At 44.4% G+C, this 26,762-nt stretch overlaps 1 protein-coding gene across 1 annotated transcript in view; it reads left to right on the top strand.

Moving 5' to 3' along the window:
• Nucleotides 1–26,762, top strand: part of MAN1A1 (mannosidase alpha class 1A member 1) — a 264,415-nt gene that overhangs the window by 152,504 nt on the left and 85,149 nt on the right. Inside the window, exon 5 of the mRNA XM_069726218.1 lies at nt 22,347–22,441. Within this exon, the coding sequence (XP_069582319.1) occupies nt 22,347–22,441 (95 nt within the window). The remainder of the gene's footprint in view (nt 1–22,346; nt 22,442–26,762) is intronic.

The following is a 26,762-nucleotide window of genomic DNA, read 5'->3' as shown; positions in this document are numbered from 1 at the left end:
CCCCAATACATCCTACATTATTCTTAGTTGTTTTCCTTCATGTAGAATTAACCTACAAGGAAAGAAAGGGTTTATTTTAATTCCGATATTTTGGTCCCATTGACTTGCATTGGTATCGGTATCGACGATATCCGATATTTTTCGAATATCGGCCGATACAATCCGATACCGATACTTATGGATATCGGAAGGTATCGTTCAACACTACTAGTGACTTATGTACGCTGCTGTTCAATTCAAAGTCTATGGTGTCGACTAAGGCCTCTTTCACACTTCAGTCTTTTGGCGTCAGTCACTACCGACATAGTGACGGATTGACGGATCCGTCACAATTGTTGCGAAAACGGTTCTAACGGATCCGTTTTTTTGACGGATCCGTTACTTGGGGGTTGTCTGGGAGAAGTATCTACTTTTTGGAGCATGCGCAATTGAAAAAACGGATTGGGGCGACGGATCCGCCGATAAAACGGTTGCGGCGGGAGCCGTCGCCCATAGGCGCCCATTCTATGGAATGGCGGACGCGACGGATCCGTCGCGATCCGCCATTTCAGCGTTGACAAAAAACGTTCCAATGTCCGTCTATTTTCAGAAAACGTCCGCCAAATGTCGACGGATCCGTCGCATGGCGGATGGAACGGACGACCATCCGTCACAATCCGTCACTAATGCAAGTCTATGGGAAAATAACGGATCCGTCAAAAAAAATGACGGATCCGTTATTTGAGGAAAATGGCGGTTTTAGACTGACGCCAAATAACTGAAGTGTGAAAGAGGCCTAAGATAGCCGAGTGCTGCTTGGTCGCTCCCATAGGTAATAAATACAGGTGCAGGGCACATTCTCCACATTCAGCTCTCCATGACCATGGTCTAGCTGGGAAAGAGCATAGCCTCCATTCTGGTGATCGGTGAGAGCCACAACAATCTAACAAGGATCACCTGTTCAGTGGGCACTAGAATACCCTTGTGATACATTGTATACATTGCTATTCCTCCACTGCAGCAGTGGGCTGTTGGCGTGCTTCTCTCATAGGTTTTCCCTAAACTGAGTAATCAATACATATAGTCTTACAAGTAATTTAAGTTTGCCTTGCATATCCTTTTTGCTGAGTGACATAAGCTTTTTTTTTTTTTTTTTAAGATTCGTTTAGATTGAGCATGATTTAGTTCCATTTCCATTTTACCTAGTTGTCCTTCAGCACTAGCGGATCTCAATATATTGATCCATTGACTACTGTGATTAGTTTCAGCTGCTACATGGCCTGGACAGTGCAGGCTATGTTCCAGGCTGGCACTTAATCAATACTCCAAGCTCTCCCTTCTTGTTATTACTACTCTTGCATATGTCTACCTAAGTAATCTATGCTCACTTAGTGCAGAAAAAAGTATTTAGTCAGCCACCAATTGTGCAAGTTTTCCCACTTATATATTTAGACTAGCTGAAGAGCCCGGCGTTGCCTGGGCATAGTAAATATCTGTGGTTAGTTATAGCACCTCACTTCTCTTATTTTCCCATCACGCCTCTCATTTTCCCAATCACATCTTTCATTTTCCCCCTCACATCTCAAATTTTCTCCCTCACACCTCTCTTTTTTCCCCTCACTCCTCTCATTCCCCCCTAACACTTGTCATTTCAACCTCACATCTGTCATTTTCTGATCACTCCACTATTTTTCCTCACTCCTCTCATTTTGCACTCACACCTTTTCATTTTCACCTCACACCTCTCATTTTCACCTCATCACCTCAGTATATACATGTTTGTCATCTCCCTTATATATAGTATACATCTGTATGTCATCTCCTGTATATAGTATATACCTGTATGTCATCTCCCCTGTATATAGTATATACCTGTATGTCATCTCCCCTGTATATAGTATATATCTGTGTCTCATCTCCTCTAGTATATACCTGCATGTCATCTTCTATATATAGCATATACCTGTTTGTCATCTCCTCCTGTATTTAGTATATACCTATAGGTCATCTGCTCCTGTATATAGTATATACCTGTGTCATCTCCTCCTGTATATAGTATATACCTGTATGTCATCTCCTCCTGTGTGTGTATATATATATATATATATATATATATATATATATATATATATATATTATATATATGTACCTGTATGTCATCTCCTCCTCTATATAGTATACACCTGTCATCTCTCCTGTATATAGTATATATATCTGTGTGTCATCTCCCCTGTATATAGTATATACCTGTGTGTCATCTCCTCCTGTATTAGACCTCGTTCACACGTTATTTGCTCAGTATTTTTACCTCAGTATTTGTAAGCTAAATTGGCAGCCTGATAAATCCCCAGCCAACAGGAAGCCCTCCCCCTGTCAGTATATATTAGCTCACACATACACATAATAGACAGGTCATGTGACTGACAGCTGCCGTATTTCCTATATGGTACATTTGTTGCTCTTGTAGTTTGTCTGCTTATTAATCAGATTTTTATTTTTGAAGGATACCAGACTTGTGTGTGTTTTAGGGCGAGTTTCGTTTGTCAAGTTGTGTGTGTTGAGTTGCGTGTGGCAACATGCGTGTAGCAACTTTTTGTGTCGAGTTGCATGTGACAGGTTAGTGTAGCAAGTTGTGTGCAGCAAGTTTTGCGCATGGCGAGTTTTGTGTGTGGTGCCTTTTGAGTATGTGCAAATTTTGTGTGAGGCAACTTTTGCATGTGTTGCAACTTTTGTGCATGTGGCAATTTTTCCGCGTGTGCAAGTTTTGCGTGTGACGAGTTTTCCATGAGGTGAGTTTTGCACATGTGGCGAGTTTTGCGTGAACCTAGTTTTGCATGTGGCGAATTTTGCGCATGGAGAGTTTTGAGCGGCGACTTTTGTGTTTCGACTTTTATGTGGCGAGGTTGGTGTATGCGTGGTGAAATGTGTGCAAGTTTTGCGTGTGGCGAGTTTTCCATGAGGTGAGTTTTGCACTTGTGGCGAGTTTTGCAAGAGCCTAGTTTTTGCATGTGGCGAGTTTTGCGCGTGGCGAGTTTTGAGCGGCGACTTTTGTGTTTCGACTTTTATGTGGCGAGGTTGGTGTATTTGTGGTGAAATGTGTGCTGAGGGTAATATGTGTTCAAGCACGTGGTAGTGTGTGGCGCATTTTGTGTGTTCATATCCCCGTGTGTAGTGAGTATCCCATGTCGGGGCCCCACCTTAGCAACTGTACGGTATATACTCTTTAGCGCCATCGCTCTCATTCTTTGTCTCCCTTGTTCACATCTGGCAGCTGTCAATTTGCCTCCTACACTTTTCCTTTCATTTTTTCCCATTATGTAGATAGGGGCAAAATTGTTTGGTGAATTGGAAAGCGCGGGGTTAAAATTTCGCCTCACAACATAGCTTATGACGCTCTCGGGGTCCAGACGTGTGACTGTGCAAAATTTTGTGGCTGTAGCTGCGACGGTGCAGATGCCAATCCCGGACATACATACACACATTCAGCTTTATATATTAGATTGTGATTTCGCATATAGGTTCTTGTAAGGCCGCTGTGTATGCATGTGCGTGTGTCCTATCTCCGGCTTTGTAAGAATGTAGCTACAGGCATGGCTGCATGTGATATATGCACCAGCACCCTACAATTAATCTAATATATAAAGCTGAATGTATGTGTGTGTGTATGTATGTATGTCATGGAAAACTCGCCACACTCAAAACTTGCACACACAGAGAAATTGCCACATGCACAAAAGTTGCAACACATGTAAAAGTTGCCTCACACAAAACTTGCACATACTCAAAACGCATCACACATAAAACTCGCCACGCGAAAAACTCGCCATGCGTAAAACTTGCTGCACACAACTTCACTAACCTGTCACATGCAACTCGACACAAAAAGTTGCTACACGCATGTCGCCACACAAAACTCAACACACACAACTTGACACATGAAACTCGCCCTAAAACACACACAAGTCTGGTATTATCCTTCAAAAATAAAATTCTGATTAATAAGCAGACAAACTACAAGAGCAACAAATGTACCATAAAGGAAATACGGCAGCTGTCAGTCACATGACCGGTCTATTATGTGTGAGCTAATATATACTGCCAGGGGGGAGGGCTTCCTGTTGGCTGGGGATTTATCAGGCTACCAATGTAGCTTACAAATACTGAGGTAAAAATACTGACCAAATAACGTGTGAACGAGGTCTAATACAGGAGGAGATGACATGCAGGTATATACAGTTGTGGCCAAAAGTATTGACACCCCTGCAATTCTGTCAGAATACTCCGTTTCTTCCTGAAAATGATTGCAATCACAAATTCTTTGGCATTATCTTCATTTAATGTGTCTTAAATGAAAAAGCACAAAAGAGAATGAAGCAAAAAGCAAAACATTGATCATTTCACACAAAACTCCAAAAATGGGCCAGACCAAAGTATTGCCACTCTCAGCCTAATACTTGGTTGCACAACCTTTAGCCAAAATAACTGCGACCAACCGCTTCCGGTAACCATCAATGAGTTTCTTACAATGCTCTGCTGGAATTTTAGACCATTCTTCTTTGGCAAACTGCTCCAGGTCCCTGATATTTGAAGGGTGCCTTCTCCAAACTGCCATTTTTAGATCTCTCCACAGGTGTTCTATGGGATTCAGGTCTGGACTCATTGCTGGCCACCTTAGAAGTTTCCAGTGCTTTCTCTCAAACCATTTTCTAGTGCTTTTTGAAGTGTGTTTTGGGTCATTGTCCTGCTGGAAGACCCATGACCTCTGAGGGAGACCCAGCTTTCTCACACTGGGCCCTACATTATGCTGCAAAATTTGTTGGTAGTCTTCATAATGCCATGCACACGGTCAAGCAGTCCCGTGCCAGAGGCAGCAAAGCAACCCCAAAACATCAGGGAACCTCCACCATATTTGACTGTAGGGACCGTGTTCTTTTCTTTGAATGCCTCTTTTTTTCTCCTGTAAACTCTATGTTGATGCCTTTGCCCAAAAAAGCTCTACTTTTGTCTCATCTGACCAGAGAACATTCTTCCAAAACCTTTTAGGCTTTTTCAGGTAAGTTTTGGCAAACTCCAGCCTGGCTTTTTTATGTCTCTGGGTAAGAAGTGGGGTCTTCCTGGGTCTCCTACCATACTGTCCCTTTTCATTCAGACGCCGACGGATAGTACGGGTTGACACTGTTGTACCCTCAGACTGCAGGGCAGCTTGAACTTGTTTGGATGTTAGTCGAGGTTCTTTATCCAACATCCGCACAATCTTGCGTTGAAATCTCTTGTCAATTTTTCTTTTCTGTCCACATGTAGGGAGATTAGCCACAGTGCCATGGGCTTTAAACTTCTTGATGACACTGCGCACGGTAGACACAGGAACATTCAGGTCTTTGGAGATGGACTTGTAGCCTTGAGATTGCTCATGCTTCCTCACAATCTGGTTTCTCAAGTCCTCAGACAGTTCTTTGGTCTTCTTTCTTTTCTCCATGCTCAATGTGGTACACACAAGGACACAGGACTGAGGTTGAGTCAACTTTAATCCATGTCAACTGGCTGCAAGTGTGATTTAGTTATTGCCAACACCTGTTAGGTGCCACAGGTAAGTTACAGGTGCTATTAATTACACAATTTAGAGAAGCATCACATGATTTTTCGAACAGTGCCAATACTTTTGTCCACTCCCTCCTCCAGATGGAGTCAGTCAAAACTGCAATCCCACTTATCGGGCGAAACTGGGTAATGGCAATGATAGACCTGAGGGACGCCTATTATGTTCTGATCCATCCGGATCACAGGAGGTTCCTCAGGTTCGCGGTCTCCCACAACCGCAGGATCACTCACTTCCAGTTCAATGTGCTTGCCTTCGGAGTGTCCTCAGCCCCGAGGGTATTCTCGAAAATCATCAGAAGCGGTCATCTTCATCCGTCTTCATGCAATCTGCCTTGTCCCTTACTTACCTTACGACCTCCTCATCATTGCTCCTTCAACATCTCAGCTGAACCAAGATGTGTCAAAAACTCTAGGTATTTTCGAGTCCCTAGGCTGGATCCAGAATCTCCAGAAGTCGTTCCTTCAACCGTCCACAAGGAATAAATTCCTGGGGATTCTCTTGAACTCGGAAGAAAGAATGTCCTTCCTTCCCGAAGATCGTCAGCGCGACCTTTGTCAGAGAATCTCCAGATTCAAACAACAAAGGTCCCCAACCCTGAAGGAATCCATGTCCATTCTAGGGTCCCTAACTTCATGCATTCAGGCAGTGTCCTGGGCCCAGGCACATACACGAACCTTCCAGTCTCACGTTCTCCTATATGCTCGGAGGTATCGGACCACTCTGTCCAAGAGAATTCCACTCCCCACACTTGTGAAGTCAGCCCTCTCATGGTGGCTAAAGGGCCGGAACCTTCGGCGGAGGGTAAGGTGGAACCAGCTTCCCCTGAAAGTGCTTCACACGGATGCCAGCCTATGAGGTTGGGGCGCCGTGGTGGAACAAACATATTTTCAGGGACTATGGTCCTCAGACACTATGGTCCTCAGACATAGGTTCCAGATCTTCCAACCTGAGGGAATTGAAGGCAGTAGAGGAAGCTCTTGTAGCTGCCTCATCTCTAGTCCAAGGCCATCATATCCGTGTCTACTCCGACAGTGTGACAACAGTGGCTTATTTTCGGCATCAGGGGGCATGAAGTATGCCAGCCTAAAACTAGAGGCAGCAGGGATATTTCTCTGGGCAGAGGAACACCTGCTTTTGTTTTCCGCAGTACACCTGAAGGGCTCGGAGAACACCTAGGCTGATTTCCTCAGCAGGAAGGACGTCCATCCCTGGGGAATGGTGCCTGAATCAGGTGGTTTTCCTATCCTTAACCTCGAGATGGTGGATCCCGGAGGTCGACTTATTTGCAAATGCCCAAAACGCAAAATCAAAAACATATTTCTCCCTCAGCCCCATGCATGGGGCTCTGGGGATAGATGCTTTGTCATCCATGGACCTTCAACCTGGCTTACGCCTTTCCACCAATTTCAATGCTGTCAAGGAAGCTGCAGAAGATCCGGTCAGACAGTCAAGACAATCCTGATTGCCCCAATGTGGCCGGGTCGGAGCTGGTACAGCGCCTTGAGGGGAATGGCCGAAGAAGGCCCCATACTTCTTCCTCAAAGAACCGACCTCCTTGTTCAAGGTCCCCTTCTTTACACAGGACTCAAAAAATTGAACCTGGCTGCTTGGCTACTGAGACACATATTACAAGCCAGGGGCCTTTCGGACAGGGTTATCCAAACTCTCCAAAAGAGTAGGAAACCTGTGACCAATGCCATCTGTGGCAAAGTATGGAAGAAGTTTTCTTCCTGGTGTCTTCCCAGTGTCCCTGATCCCTTCCACCCCAACATTGCCCAAATCCTAGACTTCCTCCAGAAGGGTTTTAGATCTAGGGCTCACCCCGAGTACACTAAAGGTTCAGGTATCGGCCCTTAGTTCTTTTTTTGAACAAGATCTGGCTGGCCACCGCTGGATTGAAAGATTCATGACTTCAGCAAGCAGATTACATCCTAGACTCCCTAATCGGCTTCCCCCCTGGGATCTAAATTTAGTTCTCAATAATCTAACTCATCCACCCTTTGAGCCCTTGTCTTCTTTACCCCTTAAAATCCTAACGTTCAAAACTGTATTCCTGGTGGCGATTGCCACAGCTAGGCGCATAGGAGAATTGCAGGCCTTGTCTGTTCAAGAGCCCTTCCTATCCATAAACCCTGATAGCATAGGCCTACGTCTAGATCCCGCCTTTATGCCCAAAGTCTTTTCGTATTTTCATAGAGGTCAGGATGTGGTTTTGCCCTCATTTTGTCCAAATCCTTCCAATACGAAGGAGGAAAACTTCCACACCCTGGATGTCTGCAGGGTAGTCCTCCACTACCTGGAGCAGTCCAAGGCCTGGAGGGTCGACCAGAATCTATTTATCCAGTTCTCAGGACTGAATAAAGGAAGGAAAGCAGCTAAGAGCACAATTGCAAACTGGATTAAGCAAGCCATCTGCCTTCCATATTCTGCAAAAGATCTCCCTCTGCCAATCCTCGCTGAAAGCTCATTCTGCCCTGTCGGTCTCCACATCATGGGCAGCAAGAGGGAACACCTCATCAGAGCAGATATGCAGAGCTGCCATCTGGTCTTGTACATACTTTCATCAGATACTACAGGCTAAATTTTGACATGGATCTGACATTCGGTAGACATGATCTACAGGCCGTAGTCCCTCCCTAAAGAAATTAACGTTGGTGTAACTCCAAGGTGACTGTCGTGGAAGGTGACTAGAGAAAATAGAATTAGACTTACTGGTAATTCGGTTTCTAGGAACCTTCCACGACAGCACTAATTTCTCTCCTTACCTGATATTTACTGGATGATTCCTGCACTTTGGTGGTAACTATTTACGCTAGTATGGCCAGAAAAAACACTGGAGATAGCAGGAAGGGTAGGGTTATTTAACCTCTGTGCTTCCTGTCCCCCATTAGGGCGGGGAGACATCCTCCAAAGTGACTGCCGTGGAAGGTTCCTAGAAACCAAATTACCGGTAAGTCTAATTCTATTTTATTTTTTTTTTAATCCTGGAGATAATTCTGTAAACAGGCCATTAAATGAGCAACAATTGACCTGTACATAGTTAATTAGTCCTCGACTGCACCTTTTAATAATGGAGTGCATAAGTAGATAGGTGACACTAAACTGTACAATTAAGAACTAGATGGTCACTATGATCATTTCATAATATTGTAAATCACAAAGCATTAACATTCAGAGGCACAGAGACACTTTAGAGATGGAAAATGCAATTTATGCCAATTGAAGCCGCCTTCAGATTGTTTTTGAGAAGTGCAATTTAAAAACTTGCGGAATAGAGAATATGGAAATAAATGTGTATGTCTATTAGGTGGAAAAATCACAAGTTTGTAAGATGTTCCTTTGTGCTGCGATACAATTTCAGACTATAGACCTCTTATATTAGATTAATTTGCAGGGGGGAAATTGTAATTCTCAAAAATAAAAAAAGCAATAAATATTAGTTATTAGGAATGTGTGGATAATTTGATATAGAAGGAATAAACCGTACAGTACAAAAGATATAGGCGGCGGTGATGGAATACTGCTAGCAAGTAACAATGCTTTCAAAAATAAGTTTATTTATAGTTTGCATTTTGTTGTTTAATAAAAAAGTAAACCAAAGAGAAATTTTAATCACATCAATATTTGGTGTGACCATCCTTTGCCTTCAAAGCAGCAGCAAAACATAAATTCTTCCAGGTACACTTGCACACAGTTTTTGAAGTATCTCAACAGTGAAGTTGTTTCAAACATCTTGGAAAACGAACCACAGATCTTCTCTAGATTGAGGCTTGGACAAGTCCTTCTGTCTGCTACTTAGAGATGGACAGTGTTTGGGACTATAGACACTGTGTTGTCTGCCAAGGAAGATTAGTGCAGCAGATGAGACACATGGTGCTTATTTCTCTTGTAATCACAAGATGTCCAGCAGTGGCCACCAGCCCAGAGTTGGCATAAGTCAGTGGTACCAAGCTACAACCATCTGCTGTTCAGAGACGCCTTGCTAGAAGTAGTCTTCATATCAGAATTGTGGCCACAGACCTTACCTTTTAACACTGAAATAAAGCCAAGCAAATCAGCTGTGCACGTAAACATTGGAACTGGGGGTGCAGAAAAATGGCAGCCGGTGCTCTGGACTTTAGGATTCAAAATGTGTAATATTTGTCTGTAACAGACGGCAAGTTGATTCCGACGGGCTAGATAGCACTGATTGCCTTCAGGCAACCGTTAAGCATGATGGAGCTTCCTTGCAAGTTTGTAACGTCATTTCAGCAAATAGAATTGAGATTTGGATTTGGTCAAGATTAATGGTGTTCTCAGTGCTGAGAAATACAGGCCGATACTAATTCATCAGTAATACCATCGGAGAGACTTCTGGCTCTGAATTTATTCTACAGCGGAATAATTACCCCAAACATACAGCCAAAGTCATTAAAAACTACTGTATCTTTTGATAAAATAAAAAAAGGAGTTTGGAAAGTAATGACATGGTCCCAACACAGCCTCATCTCATAATCTCCGAGTCTGTGTGGGATTACTTGGAGACAGAAGACCTTGCACAAGCTACATCCACATATCTGTAGTTTGTTTGCCAAGATGTTTGAAACGACCTCCCTGCCAAGTCGCTCAAAAACTGTACGTGTCCCTAGAAGAATTGGCAAAAGTTAGTCCTGCCACAGTATACATCATATGTATATATACTATGCTTCATATATACAAACAATATGCAATGGGACCCAGCAATTAATGAATACATGAATTCCACTTTTGCTACACACGTGAGAAGATGGGTTGCATGTTGCTCTTTAGCATTGTTCTTTGCAAACATTCTCATGTGTTTTGGGAACAAAGTGAATACAAACCTATTGAATCATTGGTACTAAGGTTCCTTAACAAACTGTTATGAAAGCGAAATTGTCTCTTTATCCATTTTTTTTTCTTTACTGACAGATTGTTTGGTGTTTTGGGAGATGGCGCTGAACATTTCACTGAAAGTCATGCATCTTGTTTAGTGTTCTGGAAACAGGAACACATGGGCTACTTGCACAGTGAACAAGTCTGTATGATCATGTTCACACACCACCAAGAAACCTGAAGACACAAAAGAGAATAGTAAAACCAAAAACACTCAGTTTGAAAAAATGTTGCAGTAATCCGCAAGTGCTAGTAAAAGATGTAAAAAACAGTGTATTTGGTTGATATGTTTTTTGCAAAAAATGTATACTAAGCTGCTCTACCAATCTTCACGGTATACCCTTATCAGAGCAGTCCTAACTAATGTATGCAATCCCTATCTGATGTATTTAAAAACCTGATCATCTGTATATAACCTGTGTGAACAGGGTTCAGAGAGGAAAAATCCATGTGTGCATACAGGGTAGAACAGCTTTTGTGCAGATAGCCCAAGAGGAGTGGTGGAACTCCCCAGTCTTGTAGACACAAGAGAACAATTATGGAAACAGGAACACATGGGCTACTTGCACAGTGAACAAGTCTGTATGATCATGTTCACACACCAGCAAGAAACCTGAAGACACAAAAGAGAATAGTAAAACCAAAAACACTCAGTTTGAAAAAATGTTGCAGTAATCCGCAAGTGCTAGTAAAAGATGTAAAAAACAGGGTATTTGGTTGATACGTTTTTTGCAAAAAATGTATACTAAGCTGCTCTACCAATCTTCACGGTATACCCTTATCAGAGCAGTCCTAACTAATGTATGCAATCCCTATCTGATGTATTTAAAAACCTGATCATCTGTATATAACCTGTGTGAACAGGGTTCAGAGAGGAAAAATCCATGTGTGCATACAGGGTAGAACAGCTTTTGTGCAGATAGCCCAAGAGGAGTGGTGGAACTCCCCAGTCTTGTAGACACAAGAGAACAATTATGGAAACAGGAACACATGGGCTACTTGCACAGTGAACAAGTCTGTATGATCATGTTCACACACCACCAAGAAACCTGAAGACACAAAAGAGAATAGTAAAACCAAAAACACTCAGTTTGAAAAAATGTTGCAGTAATCCGCAAGTGCTAGTAAAAGATGTAAAAAACAGGGTATTTGGTTGATACGTTTTTTGCAAAAAATGTATACTAAGCTGCTCTACCAATCTTCACGGTATACCCTTATCAGAGCAGTCCTAACTAATGTATGCAATCCCTATCTGATGTATTTAAAAACCTGATCATCTGTATATAACCTGTGTGAACAGGGTTCAGAGAGGAAAAATCCATGTGTGCATACAGGGTAGAACAGCTTTTGTGCAGATAGCTCAAGAGGAGTGGTGGAACTCCCCAGTCTTGTAGACATAAGAGAACAATTATGGAAACAGGAACACATGGGCTACTTGCACAGTGAACAAGTCTGTATGATCATGTTCACACACCACCAAGAAACCTGAAGACACAAAAGAGAATAGTAAAACCAAAAACACTCAGTTTGAAAAAATGTTGCAGTAATCCGCAAGTGCTAGTAAAAGATGTAAAAAACAGGGTATTTGGTTGATACGTTTTTTGCAAAAAATGTATACTAAGCTGCTCTACCAATCTTCACGGTATACCCTTATCAGAGCAGTCCTAACTAATGTATGCAATCCCTATCTGATGTATTTAAAAACCTGATCATCTGAATATAACCTGTGTGAACAGGGTTCAGAGAGGAAAAATCCATGTGTGCATACAGGGTAGAACAGCTTTTGTGCAGATAGCCCAAGAGGAGTGGTGGAACTCCCCAGTCTTGTAGACACAAGAGAACAATTATGGAAACAGGAACACATGGGCTACTTGCACAGTGAACAAGTCTGTATGATCATGTTCACACACCACCAAGAAACCTGAAGACACAAAAGAGAATAGTAAAACCAAAAACACTCAGTTTGAAAAAATTGGTGTGTGAACATGATCATACAGACTTGTTCACTGTGCAAGTAGCCCATGTGTTCCTGTTTCCATAATTGTTCTCATGGTGTGTGAACATGATCATACAGACTTGTTCACTGTGCAAGTAGCCCATGTGTTCCTGTTTCCATAATTGTTCTCTTGTGTCTACAAGACTGGGGAGTTCCACCACTCCTCTTGGGCTATCTGCACAAAAGCTGTTCTACCCTGTATGCACACATGGATTTTTCCTCTCTGAACCCTGTTCACACAGGTTATATACAGATGATCAGGTTTTTAAATACATCAGATAGGGATTGCATACATTAGTTAGGACTGCTCTGATAAGGGTATACCGTGAAGATTGGTAGAGCAGCTTAGTATACATTTTTTGCAAAAAACGTATCAACCAAATACCCTGTTTTTTACATCTTTTACTAGCACTTGCGGATTACTGCAACATTTTTTCAAACTGAGTGTTTTTGGTTTTACTATTCTCTTTTGTTTAGTGTTCTGTCTGGTTCCATCAGTGTGCTTAATGTGAAAGCTCACATTGGTTTTCTTTTTGATAGAATTATTTATTCACATTTTCACATGTAAAACCATATTGTTGCCATTCTGTACTATATGCAGACGTACAATATCGGCAGTTTTTTATTCTGGATCAACATGTTAGGTTAGGATATGGGTTGAGCTAGATCAGTGGTTCTCAACCTTTCTAATGCCGTGACCCCGCAATACAGTTCCTCATGTTGCGGTGACCCCCAACCCAAAAAATAATTTTGGTGGCTACTTTAAAACTGTAATTTTATTAGTTATGATTCGGAATGTAAATATCTGATATGCATTATGTATAGAGGTAATACAGAGATCACTGGTGACATTATACACAGGACCTCTATATAGTATACAGTGTATAGTGTCCGTGTATAGGTAACACTGACGCACCAGTGACGTCTCTAGGTGAAGTCCTTCATCTTTCATCCAGCACAGACCGCCATCATTCCTTCCAGCCAGGACTCGTTTCTGCAGGAAATAACACAGTTATCTAGAGCTCCGCTTGCAGAACACATTACTTAATTTTTCACAACTTCTACATTACACCACATGAAGAAAAAAAGGTGATATAGTGTCACTCTGCACAGTAACAGGACCGCCCCCCCATTTAAAACAGTATACTCAAAAAATAAAATAAATACATCACTGCAGTAATAATATCCCTTAATTATCCCCTATTATGCCTATGGTAACACTATTCCCCACCCTGGCCCCGTTTATCTCATTCCTGGCTCCAGCCATATGTTCTCGCATCCTGCCCTCATGAGTATCCATTCTACTCCATATGATCTCCCCATCCTGCCCCACCAGCCTCCATCGTATCCGTCCTGCCCCATGATCCAATCCTGCCCCGTGTCTCCAATCATGCCCCGTATCTACATTCTGCCCATGCCTCAAGTCCTGCCCCCAGTGTGTCCAGCATATTACCCCCATGTTGTCCAGCAATCTGCCCCAGTGTGTCCAGCATATTACCCCCAGTGTCCAGCATTGCCCCAGTGTGTCCAGCATATTACCCCCAGTGTGTCCAGCAATCTGCCCCAGTGTCCAGCATTGCCCCAGTGTGTCCAGAAGTCTGCCCCAGGGTCTCCAGCATTGCCTCAATGTGTCCAGAAATCTGCCAAAGGGTCTCCAGTATTGCCCCAGTGTGTCCAGCAATCTGCCCCATAGTCTCCTGTATTGCCCCAGTGTGTCCAGCAATCTGCCCCATGGTCTCCAGTATTGCCCCAGTGTGTCCAGCATTCTGCCCCATGTTCTCCAGTATTGCCCCAGTGTGTCCAGCATTCTGCCCCATGGTCTCCAGTATTGCCCCAGTGTGTCCAGCAATCTGCCCCATAGTAGTCTCCTGTATTGCCCCAGTGTGTCCAGCAATCTGCCCCATGGTCTCCTGTATTGCCCCAGTGTGTCCAGCATTCTGCCCCATGGTCTCCAGTATTGCCCCAGTGTGTCCAGCAATCTGCCCCATAGTAGTCTCCTGCATTGCCCCAGTGTGTCCAGCATTCTGCCCCATGGTCTCCTGTATTGCCCCAGTGTGTCCAGCATTCTGCCCCATGGTCTCCAGTATTGCCCCAGTGTGTCCAGCAATCTGCCCCATAGTCTCCTGTATTGCCCCAGTGTGTCCAGCAATCTGCCCCATGGTCTCCTGTACTGCCCCATGGTCTCCTGTATTGCCCCAGTGTGTCCAGCATTCTGCCACATGGTCTCCTGTATTGCCCCAGTGTGTCCAGCAATCTGCCCCATGGTCTCCAGTATTGCCCCAGTGTGTCCAGCAATCTGCCCCATAGTCTCCTGTATTGCCCCAGTGTGTCCAGCAATCTGCCCCATGGTCTCCTGTATTGCCCCAGTGTGTCCAGCATTCTGCCACATGGTCTCCTGTATTGCCCCAGTGTGTCCAGCAATCTGCCCCATGGTCTCCAGTATTGCCCCAGTGTGTCCAGCATTCTGCCCCATGGTCTCCAGTATTGCCCCAGTGTGTCCAGCAATCTGCCCCATAGTAGTCTCCTGTATTGCCCCAGTGTGTCCAGCAATCTGCCCCATGGTCTCCTGTATTGCCCCAGTGTGTCCAGCATTCTGCCCCATGGTCTCCAGTATTGCCCCAGTGTGTCCAGCAATCTGCCCCATAGTCTCCTGTATTGCCCCAGTGTGTCCAGCAATCTGCCCCATGGTCTCCTGTATTGCCCCAGTGTGTCCAGCATTCTGCCACATGGTCTCCTGTATTGCCCCAGTGTGTCCAGCAATCTGCCCCATGGTCTCCAGTATTGCCCCAGTGTGTCCAGCATTCTGCCCCATGGTCTCCAGTATTGCCCCAGTGTGTCCAGCAATCTGCCCCAGTGTGTCCAGCAATCTGCCCCATGGTCTCCTGTATTGCCCCAGTGTGTCCAGCATTCTGCCCCATGGTCTCCAGTATTGCCCCAGTGTGTCCAGCAATCTGCCCCATAGTCTCCTGTATTGCCCCAGTGTGTCCAGCAATCTGCCCCATGGTCTCCTGTATTGCCCCAGTGTGTCCAGCATTCTGTCACATGGTCTCCTGTATTGCCCCAGTGTGTCCAGCAATCTGCCCCATAGTCTCCTGTATTGCCCCAGTGTGTCCAGCAATCTGCCCCATGGTCTCCTGTATTGCCCCAGTGTGTCCAGCATTCTGCCACATGGTCTCCTGTATTGCCCCAGTGTGTCCAGCAATCTGCCCCATGGTCTCCAGTATTGCCCCAGTGTGTCCAGCATTCTGCCCCATGGTCTCCAGTATTGCCCCAGTGTGTCCAGCATTCTGCCCCATGGTCTCCAGTATTGCCCCAGTGTGTCCAGCAATCTGCCCCATAGTAGTCTCCTGTATTGCCCCAGTGTGTCCAGCAATCTGCCCCATGGTCTCCTGTATTGCCCCAGTGTGTCCAGCATTCTGCCCCATGGTCTCCAGTATTGCCCCAGTGTGTCCAGCAATCTGCCCCATAGTCTCCTGTATTGCCCCAGTGTGTCCAGCAATCTGCCCCATGGTCTCCTGTATTGCCCCAGTGTGTCCAGCATTCTGCCACATGGTCTCCTGTATTGCCCCAGTGTGTCCAGCAATCTGCCCCATGGTCTCCAGTATTGCCCCAGTGTGTCCAGCATTCTGCCCCATGGTCTCCAGTATTGCCCCAGTGTGTCCAGCAATCTGCCCCAGTGTGTCCAGCAATCTGCCCCATGGTCTCCTGTATTGCCCCAGTGTGTCCAGCATTCTGCCCCATGGTCTCCAGTATTGCCCCAGTGTGTCCAGCAATCTGCCCCATAGTCTCCTGTATTGCCCCAGTGTGTCCAGCAATCTGCCCCATGGTCTCCTGTATTGCCCCAGTGTGTCCAGCATTCTGTCACATGGTCTCCTGTATTGCCCCAGTGTGTCCAGCAATCTGCCCCATGGTCTCCAGTATTGCCCCAGTGTGTCCAGCAATCTGCCCCATAGTCTCCTGTATTGCCCCAGTGTGTCCAGCAATCTGCCCCATGGTCTCCTGTATTGCCCCAGTGTGTCCAGCATTCTGCCACATGGTCTCCTGTATTGCCCCAGTGTGTCCAGCAATCTGCCCCATGGTCTCCAGTATTGCCCCAGTGTGTCCAGCATTGCCCCCAGACAGTCAGACATAAAGAAAAAAAAAAAAAAAGTAAAATCCTCACCTCTCCCGTTCCTAGCGCAGGTCCGGTGCAGCCAGTCAGCGTCTCTCCGGCTCTGCGACGCTCAGGACAGAGAGGCAGAGCGGCGCGCACAGTAGTGACGTCATCGCGCCCTCTGCTCTGAGACGTCGCAAAGTCAGAGGACGCTGCAGCTGCCGGCGCCGCAGGAACCAATAGAGGTAAGTATTAGAGCGGGGGCGGGGCCCGGGGGTGGGGGGAGCTGGCCCTGGTCGTGGCGGCGGACGGCGCCGCCCGAAGATTTAAAGGGGCGTCTTTTTTTTTTTTTTTTTTTCTTCTCCCCCCTTCCTACGCCACTGGTGGCGACCCCTGTGTTTTGGTCGTTCGACCCCCCGGTTGAGAACCGCTGAGCTAGATGGACTTGGTCTCCCTTCAGCCTTAAAAACGGTTACCTTGTATGTTAAAAATGTCATATGGCGCATATGTAGAAACGCTACCAGCGGTATGGTTTTGGTGAAGTGGTGTTTCACCAGGACAAAAAAGTTAGTCTGTCGGCACAAAGTGACGTTAAAATTACGTACTGGAGCTTGGCGCACCTTTGGCATAGCTGAACAGTTCATTGCACCTTCCCATTTCTGCCAGAGCTGTCCATCAAAGAGGTGTGGCGATACAGGGATAACAAGTGGGTGGGAAGGTGCACTGAGCTGTTTGGTCATACCAGGGGTGCACCAGGCGGCTATGCTTGGTTTGAACATTTATCATTTCTGCTGACAGACTCCCTTGAGCTGTGACTTATTGTTGCGATGAATCCCATAGACTTATGACTGGTCCAGTCTGGATTTCATGATTTAAAATGTTAGAATGGCACATTAAGCTTATCCTCTTCTGACGATTATCAGCAGAACCCAAATGTTATGAACCCTTGCTATTTGGGATCCTAGCAATGAAGAGTGATGTATCTACTTGGCCGGTTTCATATTAGCGTTTGGGGGCTTTGCGGAGGGTTGCGTACATCGTCCATTAAGCCCCGCGTACATCGTCCGTTAAGCCCCGCATACTTCTGCATTCGTCCTGGATACCTATCTTTAACATTGGGTACGCACGACATGCGGATGCGTCGTTTTGATGCGTCCACCGACCGCACGGGAATGCAACTTGTGGTCGGCAGGCGTGTCAAAACGACGCATCCACATGCCCTGCGTACCCAATGTTAAAGATAGGTACGTAGGACGCATGCAGAATTATGCGGAAGTAGGCAGGGCTTAACCGAGGACGTACGCAGCCCTCCGCAATGCCCCAGAACGCTAATGTGAGCTTAGCCTTAGAGAGTATCTGTCCGCTCTCCTCAGATGTTTGTTTTGAAACATGATTGTATTCTCCGTGATACAGCAATTCTGGAACATCTTTTCCTATAATTCTGGATTGTTCCCGTTATTCCTCCTAGAAAATGAATAAATGGATAAGTGAGAGCAGTTGTGGGGCGGCGGAGTGCGTACCACACTATCCGATCCATGATGACCATATCGGACGGTGTAGGTACAAACCTCTTGATAAGGAGAATAGGATGTCTGAGAATTATTCAATGGGGAATACAAATTTTTCCTAAAATGAAAAGGCGACAAATGCCGCTGTTATAGAGGCTGTGACAAACGCCTGACGTATGCCGTACATTGGATGTGTTTGCAGTTTTATATGGACAGGGCCATAGCTTTCAGTATGACTTTCATCAAGTGAAGCACCTTTTTCAGCTTGCCACATAGTGCTGTTTTATAGTGCAACATAAACTTCACAACTTCATGATACTTCTTAATTTTATTTCTTTAATTTATTTAGTTTGTTGTAGCTCAATAACACATGAATGCCCAGGGCTGCCTGGCTCGGGAGCTCATACATATGGATATAGTCCAACTCATTAAATCATGCATTTCTCTATGGCTTACTTTCAAGATAATTTTATAACTCTTCTAAGGCTGCCTGCATCATGCAATAAAAAGGGTCTCATTTATTAAAATGGTTGTGCAGTACGATGGAAATACACATACGCATTAATTGTCTGTCTACAACTTGACAAGGTGCTTCAGCTCTTCACAATTCCAGAATCCCTTTGCTGAAACATAACTTCTGTTTTTCACAGTTGTGTGTTTGCTAAAGTGTCCATCTTATTGGTTATCTGCGCTAAGTAGCCTGCAGGCTAATATGGATACTGTATGGTAAATTACCCATGTAAGTGAATTTTCACGTGATTTACGGTTGAATAGCCATCACAATTCTTCTGTACAAATGCAGGCAAATTCTACATGAACGTACGAGTAGCTTGATTTCCAGACCTCTAGTATGCATAGATGGGAAGAGACCTCTGAGCCATGTGCCCACATGGCCCTTGCAGTCTCCTTGTTTTAAAGTGTGTTTTATTGGAATCACTGCCACGATTCAGAGTGAAACATGGGTTCTTGTATTAAAGGAGACTGTCCCTGATTCCTGCTGCCTACAATATGGTAATATAACTTGCATGCGTATAGGTTCCCTGTAAACTATACCAGTATTTTCACATAACGTTTCAAAATAAGTTGGCACCAGTTTTCTCCTCTTCAGGCTCTCGCTCTGATTTTCAGTTCTGCGATAAGCCCCCTATGTACATTAGATTTAGGTTTTGTTGAGCCTAGTGTGTATGGGGAACCCTATACAACTGGGGAAATGTCTATGGAACAAACTGCCATAAGACACACAGGAGAGCACTGTTGTGTACGCGAGAGACGGTTGAGGTGGCTGCCAGCCAAAGCATAGGCATATAATGTGCAGGGGGAGTTTAGTTGCTGAAGATTAGCGGTTATTGTATCTCCCATACGCTGTCAATGGAGAAGGAATCCTGCTATTTTTCTCCTGTATAGTGCACAGACAGAAGCTATACAGCAGCATGAAGCACATTGTACAGCATTACTGAGCAAAGTAACTGTGAATCCAGCTCTGGGGTGAGATCAACACTTACTAGAGAGTGCAGCAGTGATCTTTCTACCTGTGTGCCTCTACTTGTTATCACTCATGGAGAGTACATTAAGAAGAGTTGAAGGGGGTCATGTTTTTTTTCTGAGAAGATATACTTTAAAATGCAACATTCTTGTACTATTAATTTATGCAAAGTTTTTTGAAAGGACAGTGAGCATTTAAGTTGCCTCACATGCTATATAGGTTGATTATGTCTCATGAAAGCTGATTGTAGATTGGATTCATCTCCATATGGATATATCTCTGATCTCCCTGTAGGAGGCGGCACAATTTGCTGACACCTAATAAATGTGCTAGAACACATTACAATAGAAGTTAACATGAAATCTGTCTTTGCTGGAGCCATTCTTCTCAGTTACTTCTTAGTAACTCATTTCTGTCTGATATACTTTTTGTCTTAGTCGGGGTCACACTTGTGAGTGCAATGTGAGAAACTCAAAAAAAAGAAGAAACAAAATATACCCGCACTGCTGTCATTCGCGATCACCTATCGGCGTGCTACAATATGCTGTACCAGCCCTTATACCTCCTACTCAATGCATGGGCATAAGGGGTGCTCACCAAAAAGATATGTAATTCAAAAGCAAAAGAAAAAAAAAGTGGTTTGCACTCACCAAACCCGATGCTGTAAAAAGTCTTTATTTTGACATGGACATGGACGGAGAGAACATGATGTCTGGAGGATGACAGCTGTTTCGCGCTACATGCGCTTCCACAGATCCCGATTTTTTTCTTTTTTTTTTTCTTTTGCTTTTGAATGTGAGAAACTCGCTCGCATCAATTCCCGGCACTGCCGCCGGCACTCGGGACATGAGCGTGCAACTGCATAGAAATACATGGAGCCGAAAACTCCGGTCCTGAGTGCCGGGTATTGATGCCAGAGACTCGTGCGAGTTTCCCGCATTGCACTCACAAGTGTGACCCCGGCCTAAGACAGATGGTCAGAGGTTGCACAATTTATACTTGTAAGATTCGCACAAACCGGTTTTAAAAGTTCAATTTTTATCAAGGGATTTTTAAGTTAAGTTTTGGCCCTTCTTGGCCACAGCACTATAATCAGAAAGCCCATGTCAACATTATCTAGAATGTATATTCTATAGTAATGCACATTAAATTATAATATTAGTACGTTACCACAGTTTGCATTATACTGCAATGACTCCTGCGTTAAAGGGGTGGTACAAACTCCTGGTTACGTTTCCTCCTAAATCCCTATCTATTTAACCCCTTCATGACCTTGGGATTTTTCGGTTTTTTTTCGTGTTCGTTTTTCACTCCCCTCCTTCCCAGAGCCATAACTTTTTTATTTTTCCGTCAATTTGGCCATGTGAGGGCTTATTTTTTGCGGGACGAGTTGTACTTTTGAACGACATCATTGGTTTTAGCATGTCGTGTACTAGAAAACGGGAAAAAAATTCCAAGTGCGGTGAAATTGCAAAAAAAGTGCAGTCCCACACTTGTTTTTTGTTAGGCTTTTTTGCTAGGTTCACTAAATGCTAAAACTGGCCTGACATTATGATTCTCCAGGTCAGTACGAGTTCATAGACACCTAACATGACTAGGTTATTTTTTACCTAAGTGGTAAAAAAAAAAATTCCAAACTTTGCTAAAAAAAAAAATTGCGTCATTTTCCAATACTCGTAGCGTCTCCATTTTTCATGATCTGGGGTCGGTTGAGGGCTTATTTTTTGCGTGCCGAGATGACGTTTTTAATGATAGCATTTTGGTGCAGATACGTTCTTTTGATCGCCCGTTATTGCATTTTAATGCAATGTTGCGGCGACCAAAAAACAGCTGACGTGTCCCGGCTTTGATGCGGGCTCACCGCCGGAGCCCGCATTAAAGCGTGGCTTCTGACCTCGGACGTACTATCCCGTCCGAGGTCAGAAAGGGGTTAATGGCATAATATAAACTATTTTCTAATATACTGGAATAAAAAAAAATCTATTATTTTTTCCCCCACTTTTTGTATGCTTCATTGAAGAATCCCAGTGCATGCTGGTATGCTCAGTGTCATCAGGGGGCAGAAGCTGCTGTCACTACCGCAGCCCCTACCGCCTCCCTGAAACAAAGCATTATCCGTGACGCTCGTTACAGAGGCTGTGCTAGTCACTGCGTGACGTACACTGTGCAATGTGCACAATAACCGCACCTTCTCATGAGTGCTGACTGGAGTCTGTAACAATATGCGGTGTCACAATACCCGGCGTGCAGAGACCATTAACATCACTTGCAGGGGTGGTGCTGGTCTGTACACACTGGGTATTGTGACAATGCACTCTGATGCCAGCTCTTACTGCTGATCTGAGCTGGCAACAGAGTGTGCGCTGTCATTGTGCATCGTGCATAGCTTGCAGGGACTAGCCCAGCCCCTGAATCAAGTCACTGATGACTTGTTTCCGGGAAGGTGCAGGGTTTTGCAGCACTGACCATAGCCTTTCACCCTGTTGACACTTTGAATATCCCAGCACGCACTGGAATTCTAAAGAGCATCATCAAAAGAATTGGGGGGGGGGGGGACATAAGCAAGTAGATAGTGTAATTAGGGGATGAAAGGGAGTTTTTAGTTCAATGTTTAATTCAATTTGTTAGAAAATGGTTTAGATTATGGCATTAAATAGAGGTTTGGGGGAATATAAATGTAAACCTCGGACCCACCACTTTAACTTCATCTTAAAATGTAATTATATTGACATTTGTAGAAAGTGCTTATTGGATGCCATACAAGCACCTGAAAGATTGTTTTTATTATTTAATAGATATTTAGAAGAAAAGCAGTAGAACTTGGAGAGAAACTGTTACCTGCTTTCAATACACCGACTGGAATTCCTTGGGCGCTCTTAAACATGAAGAGGTAAATCATGTATGTGTGTTTTATGCTTGTGTGGTATATTTTGTTACATTTTATCTCTGCTTATTTCTTTTTCTGTATTGGATAAGGTTCCTTTTATCTAGTTTTATTAGAAAACTATAAAAGTGAGTTGAAAAGTAAGACTGTTTTCACTCTGCCAGAAATGATTCTAGTAGCCCTTGAGCAATCTGCCAGTGGAATTTTCTATTGAGGTGGTAGACGTTAAGTGAGTGTCTTTATGCCACACGCTGATCTAGAGTGCTAGAATTGCTTGTCATGATATTAGGAATGATGGGTACTTGAGACATTAACGTTTGTACTTTGCCATGTACATTTCAGAATTCTCAATGTGGTAAGTTAGCGAAAACTGTTTAAAGAAGACCTGTCACCATTTTTTTTCCATTCTGATCTGACCACATCATGCTAAAGTGGCTTATGTGATCCGAATTACACATTTTATTTAATTATTTTTTTTTATCTCCACTGTGGAAGTATTGGCGTTTAAAGTTTATATGCTATTTTCCTCTATAACTAAGGGGGCATTAGCACAGATTCTTCTCTTGGGGCAGTTTACTTTTCCTCTGCATGATGATCTTCCAGAGAAAATCAGAACACTTCCGTCTTCCAAATCTGCCCAGGATCCGTCAAGACGTTGAAATGACGGATCCTGTGCAGATTGTGGAAAACGTGTGCGCTGGGCACGTCTTTCTGACGGACCCGTCGAGGCTATGTGCACCTGTTGTGTATGCGAAAACGCATACACAACACAAACCAGGTTAAAAAAAATAAAAAATCGCAGTATTCTCGTCTACCGGGACGTCAGTAGGTGAGAATACTGCGATTTTTTTTTTTTTTTTTTTTTTTTTTTATTATTATTATTATTATTATTTTTAGCATTATATCTTGTTACTATTGATGCTGCATAGGCAGCATCAATAGTAAAAAAAGAGAGCGAGCGAGAGAGAATTTCCCTGACGGGAAATTCTTCCACGCATGCTCAGTTTGAAAAGACTGGACCCGTCGCTGGATTCCTGCTTTTCACAGTCAGCGACTCATCCTGCGCTCATAGCATAGGCTTCCATTGTAACCAGTGACTGGCAGCGCAGGATGCGTCGCTGACCGATTTTCCGACGTGCAGAAAAAAACGTTCCTCTGAACGTTTTCTCTGCCCGTCGGACCGTTTTTTTTACGAAGGATCCAGTGCACGACGGATGAAACGGATGGCCATCCGTCACAATCCATCGCTAATACAAGTCTACGAGAAAATGCACGATCCTGCTAATTTTTTTTGCAGGATCCTGCATTCTCAAAAATCGTCGGATTGTGACGGGAGCTTAAAGACGGAAGTGTGAAAGAGGCCTAAGGCTCCTTTCACACTAGCGTCGGAATCTCCCCGTCGCAATGCGTCGGGGTGAGATTCCGACGCTAGCGTTTGCTGCATTGTACAATGGAGGCAGCGGATGCATTTTTCCGGCGCATCCGCTGCCCCATTGTAAGGTGCGGGGAGGTGGGGGCGGCGTTCCGGCCGCGCATGCGCGGTCCGAAAAAGCGGTCCGTCAGGAGAAAAAAACGTTACATGTAGCGTTTTTTTCTCCCGACGGTCCGCAAAAGCACGACGCATCCGTCGCTCGACGGATGCGACGTGTGGCAATCCGTCGCAAATGCGTCGTCAATGCAAGTCTATGGGGAAAAAACGCATCCTGCAAGCACTTTTGCAGGATGCGTTTTTTCTGCAAAACGACGGATTGCAGAAAACGCTAGTGTGAAAGTAGCCTTAGGCTACAATTTGCAGGATGCATTTTTTTCCCCAAAACGACGCATTGTGACTGATACTAAACAACGGAAGTGTGAAAGTTGCTTAAGACTGACATATCTAACCAAAGCACACCGATCTTCTTGCTGGAACCAACTGTGATAACCAGTGCCTGAAGTAGAGAATGGCTGTGGCATTATACACCACCTTACATCTATCCCAGACACACAGCTCTCCTTGCACTTGTGCAACCCCTGGCAAAAATTATGTAATCACCGGCCTTGGAGGATGTTCATTCAGTTGTTTAATTTTGTAGAAAAAAAATCAGATCACAGACATGGCACAAAACTAAAGTAATTTCAAATGGCAACTTTCTGGCTTTAAGAAACACTAAAAGAAATCAAGAACAAAAAATGTGGTAGTCAGTAATGGTTACTTTTTTAGCCAAGCATAGGGGAAAAATTTCCTCCAAGGCCGGTGATGCCATAATTTTTGCCAAGGGTTGTAATCAGAGATAATGCAGAGCAGTGTATGTAATGACTGTCTATTTTATTATAGTATAGTCAGTTTACCATGAAAAATGTGGTGAGAGGTCATGTTTAAAGTTAGTTTCTTATTCTATGTACAGTAAAAATTGCAAAGCATTTTGGTGTTTTTCTTCATCCCACAAGAGGACGAGGAAAGCTTTGCTTCCTCTGGGGATAGGAGTTTAGCTTTCTACATGTGTGCAGTCACTAACCATAAATCACAAAACCTGAGACCCTGGGAGACTTCACCAAACTGTGAGCTTAACTCTATATTCGGGAATTGGCAATATTGACCTGTGCAGATCCAGCAATATGTATTCTTATTCATCTGTTCAGCCAAGTAAAATGATAAATGCCTGATTATTGTCCACATGGAAGTGTCCATGACCGTACCCAGACCTCTTAGGCCATGTTCACACAGTGCGTTTTTTTCTGCGGAACCGCAGCGTTTTTGCCGCTGCGGTTCCGCAGTTGTTTTCCATGCAGGGTACAGTACAATGTACCCTATGGAAAACAGGAACCACTGTGCACACGATCCTGAAATTCAGAAAAAAAGCCGCGCTGAATAGCTGCGGGAAAAAAGAAGTACCATGTCACTTCTTTTTTCGGAGCCGCAGCGGTTCTGCACCCATAGACCTCCATTGTGAGGTCAAACCCGCAGTAAAACCCGCAGATCAAAAATATATCTGCGGGTTTTACTGCGGTTTGTGGTGCCGAACCGCTGCAGCAGGAAGTGCGGGGAAGCGGGCGGAAGTGCGTGGGCGGAGTGTGGCTGCCCCGATCCCACCCCCCCATGCTCCGATGCCCCCCCCGTGCTCCGATGCCCCCCCGTGTCCTAATCTCCCCCCCTTATACTTACCCGGCCTCCCGGTGTCCGTCCGGCCGTCTTCTCCCTGGGCGCCGCCATCTTGCAAAATGGCGGGCGCATGCGCAGTGCGCCCGCCGAATCTGCCGGCCGGCAGATTCGTTCCAAAGTGCATTTTGATCACTGAGATAGGTTATATCTCAGTGATCAAAATAAAAAAAATAGTAAATGACACCCCCCCCCCTTTGTCACCCCCATAGGTAGGGACAATAAAAAAATTAAGAATTTTTTTTTTTTTCCTCTAAGGTTAGAATAGGGGTAGGGTTAGGAGTAGGGTATTTTCAGCCATTTTAACCCTAAAAAACTCCCTAGAAAACACAGACTCTGCATAGAAAACTGCATAAAAAAACGCACCAAAAAAAGGACCTGCGTTTTCTGCAAAGAGCTGCGGTTTTTAGTCCTGAAAAAAAGGATGGAAATCAGGAACGTGAGAACATACCCTTATGCTTCACTGCAGGAGGCCATTGTGTTTAGATGAGTGGTCGCTGCTTGAGAGGCTGATACTGTACATTCCTTCCTTCTTAATAGGATATATTTTTATTTACTAATGTGTACATAGGTGTCTATATATTTCATGCAAAATTACTGTCGACTCTATACGTGAGTTAATAATTTCACATCCGTTAACCACCGATGTGCTGTGCACAAATAAATCTAGTTCTAGTACAGAAACGTGTAGTAGATTTGATGGTGGACAATGGTTCTTAATGAGTGCCTAGAAAGTTTTAGGACACACTAGTGGTGAAATTTGGGCTCTGTGAGAAGTGCTTTTGTTTTTGGTGCCAGTTATAAAGTTGGGCAAACAATGGTGGTCTTTACATTCTGTCCAGCTCCAATTTCACCGAATAACACCATATATCTATTCCACTAATCTAATTTCACGTACGTACATTTCCCAATATGAAGCAGACAATGGCCTCAGTGGATTAGATTATGGCTGAATAGGATCTTATCATACGGTCTCCTTTAAGGCCCCTTCACATTAAGCGACGCTGCAGCGATACCGACAACGATCCGGATCGCTGCAGCGTCGCTGTTTGGTCGCTGGAGAGCTGTCACACAGACCGCTCTCCAGCGACCAACGATGCCGGTAACCAGGGTAAACATCGGGTAACTAAGCGCAGGGCCGCGCTTAGTAACCCGATGTTTACCCTGGTTACCTTCCTAAAAGTAAAAAAA

The sequence above is a fragment of the Ranitomeya imitator genome, chromosome 5 (genome assembly GCF_032444005.1).
Source record: "Ranitomeya imitator isolate aRanImi1 chromosome 5, aRanImi1.pri, whole genome shotgun sequence".
NCBI classification, from domain to species: domain Eukaryota; kingdom Metazoa; phylum Chordata; class Amphibia; order Anura; family Dendrobatidae; genus Ranitomeya; species Ranitomeya imitator.
Note: the sequence above shows the minus strand (reverse complement) of the source record. Positions and strands in the feature narration are given on the sequence as shown.